This window comes from Cucumis sativus, chromosome 3, assembly GCF_000004075.3.
Source record: "Cucumis sativus cultivar 9930 chromosome 3, Cucumber_9930_V3, whole genome shotgun sequence".
NCBI lineage: Eukaryota > Viridiplantae > Streptophyta > Magnoliopsida > Cucurbitales > Cucurbitaceae > Cucumis > Cucumis sativus.
Window position 1 is genome coordinate 26,487,555 of NC_026657.2, and position 4,384 is coordinate 26,491,938.

At 30.1% G+C, this 4,384-nt stretch overlaps 1 protein-coding gene across 1 annotated transcript; it reads left to right on the forward strand.

The window, feature by feature from the left end:
• Nucleotides 1–340: 340 nt before the first annotated feature.
• On the forward strand, nucleotides 341–2,529 carry LOC101202925 (60S ribosomal protein L7-2). Its single transcript, XM_004144379.3, has 7 exons — nucleotides 341–490; nucleotides 1,101–1,279; nucleotides 1,385–1,482; nucleotides 1,555–1,612; nucleotides 1,705–1,784; nucleotides 1,860–1,962; nucleotides 2,039–2,529. Exons 2-7 carry the CDS (start codon nucleotides 1,103–1,105, stop codon nucleotides 2,252–2,254), a joined length of 732 nt encoding a protein of 243 aa, XP_004144427.1. The 5' UTR covers nucleotides 341–490; nucleotides 1,101–1,102; the 3' UTR covers nucleotides 2,255–2,529.
• Nucleotides 2,530–4,384: the final 1,855 nt, after the last annotated feature.

Consider the following 4,384-nt stretch of genomic DNA (forward strand, 5'->3'; position numbering starts at 1 on the left):
GTATCTTTTGGGTCTTGAAATAACTTTTAAATTTTGCAGTCATGAGGTAAAACTTTCCATTATGGACAATGTTTTCTAATTTTTATGTTTTTTTGGAGAATTTTTTTACAACATATGTTATTTTAATTATAGTGGAACGTGAGTTTAGGTGAATAATTTTACCTTTTATAGTGGAACAGAGGTATTTGATTGATTATTTCATTTATTTATTTGTCTAATTTGTATATTGTGCTATTCTAACCATTTTTTTTCTTTCTATTTCCTCCTAATAAAACTCATAATTTGCCATGCCTTGTAAATATTGCATCCAATTCCATCATAAATTTTTAGTACTTTGGGCCATAACATTCAAAAGTTGGATCATCAAGGCCCAAATGCTCCCAATGGATATATAGTCGTTATTTCTTTTTATCCTTCTCTGCCGGGCTGGAGTAAACCCTAATCTCGCCTTGCTTGAATTTGCACATAATCAGAAGCAGCTCCGTCGCCAGTTAGTAGTTCTCTCTTCACTTCAACTTTATTCATTTTTTGCTTCTTTAATTCGATTTCACTGTGGCATATACTACCTTTAATTCGTTTCTAAATGGAATTCTGATGATATAATTTATGAATATGGAATTAGAGCTGTCCTTTTGTATTGCCTTAATAGCTATTGTGATTCAATTTTTTGTTATTTTTGTTTAGAAGAATTTTTTAGTTCATTTTGATTATTGGACTTTCAGTAATGTGATTTTGGATGGGCGTAGTTAGCCCGACAGAAGATTAGAGAAGAAATATTAGTTTTTTTAAAACTTTTTTTTGTTTTTCAAAATCGTTAAAAATGAGAGAAACGTATGCTGTTAAAATAACTGGTATATGTTGTAACAGTTGAAATAATGGCAAGTATAGTGTTAGCATTGGTTATATGGCTTTCAGCACATTCAATAGATGTTTACATTTTTTTTTTTTCATCTTTTCCTTGAAATTGGTTATTGAACACCAGTTTATGCAACCAATCCGCAAATTTAGTGATATCAGTATATTATTGAGCATAAGCGAGAAAATGGTGGGAAATTATATATTTAGTTGGAAGTTGATTAGTTCAATATATGTTTTCTTAGTAATGGGTGAAGAAGTCAAGGCATTGACTCCAGAGTCAGTTTTGAAGAAGAGGAAGAGGAATGAAGAATGGACATTGGCAAAGCAGCAAGAGCTTGAGGCGGCCAAAAAGAAGAATGCAGAGAATCGCAAGTTGATTTACAACAGAGCGAAGCTATATTCGAAGGAGTATGAAGAGCAGGTATTGTTTTTCCATCCTTTTTTCACTTATGCTGTTATGTAAGAATCCCTTAGGTCGAATGCTTTATTTCTAAGGCATACATTTGGTTTTATTGAGTCTAAATAGGAAAAGGAGCTGATTAGACTGAAACGTGAGGCAAAACTAAAAGGAGGATTTTATGTCGACCCTGAGGCTAAATTATTGTTTATCACTCGCATCCGTGGGTATGTCTCTTTTAAGTGAACTGATTTACTGCTATACGTGATATTATGTTCTGATATTTGTTGAAACATCAGTATCAATGCTATGCACCCGAAGACGAGAAAGATATTGCAGCTGCTGCGTTTGAGGCAGGTAGAATATCAAAGCTTAACATGGTTGAGTTAATTTCCTATAGTTGCTATTTGTAGTAGTTGTTTGTACGATGATTGCCTTCTTTGTTCCAGATTTTCAATGGTGTCTTCCTCAAAGTCAATAAAGCAACATTGAATATGCTGCATAGGGTCGAGCCTTATGTGACCTATGGGTATATTTCATTCTAGAGATTTCGTTTATACTTTCTTCTCCATAATAGAGTGAAATATTGATGTGACTTTTGCAGCTACCCCAATTTGAAAAGCGTTAAAGAACTTATTTACAAGAGGGGTTATGGAAAGCTAAACAAACGCAGAGTAGCATTGACTGACAACTCCATTGTCGAGCAGGTTTCTCTATTCTCTCCTCTCTTCTTCTTTGCTAGTTTCTACTTTTAGTTTTCTTACATTCTTTGATTCAATGAAGGCTTTAGGCAAATACGGCATTATCTGTATGGAAGATCTCGTGCATGAAATCATGACTGTCGGACCTCATTTTAAGGAGGCAAATAACTTCCTATGGCCATTTAAGTTGAAGGCACCTTTGGGTGGATTGGAAAAGAAGAGGAATCATTATGTGGAAGGGGGAGATGCAGGTAATCGTGAGAATTATATCAATGAGCTTATCAGGAGAATGAACTAGATGAGGAACAACAATTTTGTCGTCATTAATTTTTGTTCTGTTAAATCATTGGAAGTAGAAACTAATTTGTTCACAAAGTTAGTCCAATCACTGGAAGTAGAAATGTTTAAGCAGTGGATACTTCGTTAATGTCATTAGAGGATTTTCATTTATCAAATTATAACATTTTTTCAAAATCAGCTGTTCATTTACAACTCTTTAAGAGCGTGTACATGGTGATCGCAGTTTTATCCTTGAAATAATAGAAGGATTAGGAAGCTTTGTTAAATTTTTTACTTCATGGAGTTTTGTTTTGCTGGGTAGAATCAGTAGGGATATCATCATATCATATTGTATCTTCTACCTCTAAAATAGAAGGTATTGTTGAGTTAAGTTCATTTTGATTAAATGATATCCCTATAGTTATGAACTGCATTGTGGAAAGTTAGATGATGCTATTTTATAGGCCCATCCTCTCTTTGGATGGAAATTTAGTCTCTGTTATTTGATTCGACTTTGAAATTTAAAGCATTGTATGCTGTTGGGTTAATTAAAAATTGTAGGTTGACTAAAAGAGTAGACCCATATTTTGTAAGTCTCTAAACTTATTATATTTTCCTTAAAGGGACAAATGACCAAGAAATTTCCTAAAATGTTCGGTGCAATTACCTATCAGGAAAATCATATTAGTTAATACAAAAAGATTTGGTACAAGAATTTTCATAAAAGAAAGTGAAAATACTTTTGAAATGAACCAAAACCAAATTAAAAGTAAGGTTTTCTTTTTTAAGAATAATAAAAAAACAAAAATATTTACACTGAAAGGAAATTGGCAGGAACAATGTTGTAATAAATTTGTCTTTTAATTTTTTTTCTAACATAGTTATATATGTATATATTTTGAAAAAGCCACACTAAAATGTAGTTTGTTAGTTTTTCTTTTTTTCATTCTTAAAAGAAATGAGTTCATTTTAACAATGTGTATACACATATAGTTAAAATAAATTTTTTCAGGTATGCCTTTTAGAATAATTAGCTGTGAAAAGAAGTAATATAGTATTTGATAAATTAATAAATACGTGTGTACAGATATATATGTAGGGCAAACAAAACATAGATAGATGGTTGAAGAAGTACACTATTACTGCTTATTCAGATGTTTTCATTATTATCAATTATGAATTTGATTTTCATCAATTAATTTTAGTTAAATAACATCTTTTCAATAAATAATATAAAAAATTTAAAAGTAAGAAAAGAGAAAAATATGATATGTTTATAAGGAATTTAGTAAGAGATTTACAGATAATGCTAATAGTAGGTTAGTAACGAAGGATCAAATTAAAATTAATATTATAAAAAATTAAATAATTAATTATAACCATTGAAAAATGAATTTCATACTTAGTTTAACAAACCCTGAAGATATTGTTAGGTAATTTATTAATAGTTTGTAAAACTAAATAATTGTATTTATTTAATAATTTCGAATTGATACACTTCAAGTTAGAGAAGGTTGAAAGATATAACCATTAGACTTTGAAGTATTAATAGGTATAACTTAATAATAAAAGAAATGACAGATATAACAATTTTCATGCATATATATATATATTTGTCATGAAATGCACTATTTTTCTTAAAATTATTTTCCTTAATCTTCTTAATTATGACGTTCATTTCATAAATTTAGCTTAAATGGTTACTTTAAATCACTTTTTTTTTTTCTATCGTACACGTGTAAACAAAACTGTCATTATTAAAATTGTTTACTTAGGATTCTTATGCCATTAAATTTCAACATATCTCAACATAATGCTTACGTAAAAAAAATTAGGTTATTATGCACCATATTAGTTGAAGCATACATCGTTACTATTTGTAACTTTGGTAATAAAGCAACGCAAAACACATTTCAAATATACATTTCTTTTAACATAACTTCACTAATATACAAAAGCTTCATACAAAAGTTTTTTACAATAGATTCCGAAATTAAGAGAAATACATTAAAGCAGATGAACCAACAGACAAGCGGGAAAAATGAAGGAAATTGAAAATCAGTCAAGCATTATCTTCGAGCATGACTGTGCAGTAGTCCAATTTAAGCTCGTTGGATATCTCCCAAAGTGCTTTCATATCATGGACATT

Excerpts from the sequence above, each read along its gene's own strand:
- LOC101202925 (XM_004144379.3), top strand. The coding sequence starts at position 1,103 with ATGGGTGAAGAAGTCAAGGCATTGACTCCAGAGTCAGTTTTGAAGAAG. Across the intron at positions 1,280-1,384 it reads CGAAGGAGTATGAAGAGCAG|GAAAAGGAGCTGATTAGACT; the intron begins GTATTGTTTTTC and ends GAGTCTAAATAG. Across the intron at positions 1,963-2,038 it reads ACAACTCCATTGTCGAGCAG|GCTTTAGGCAAATACGGCAT; the intron begins GTTTCTCTATTC and ends GATTCAATGAAG.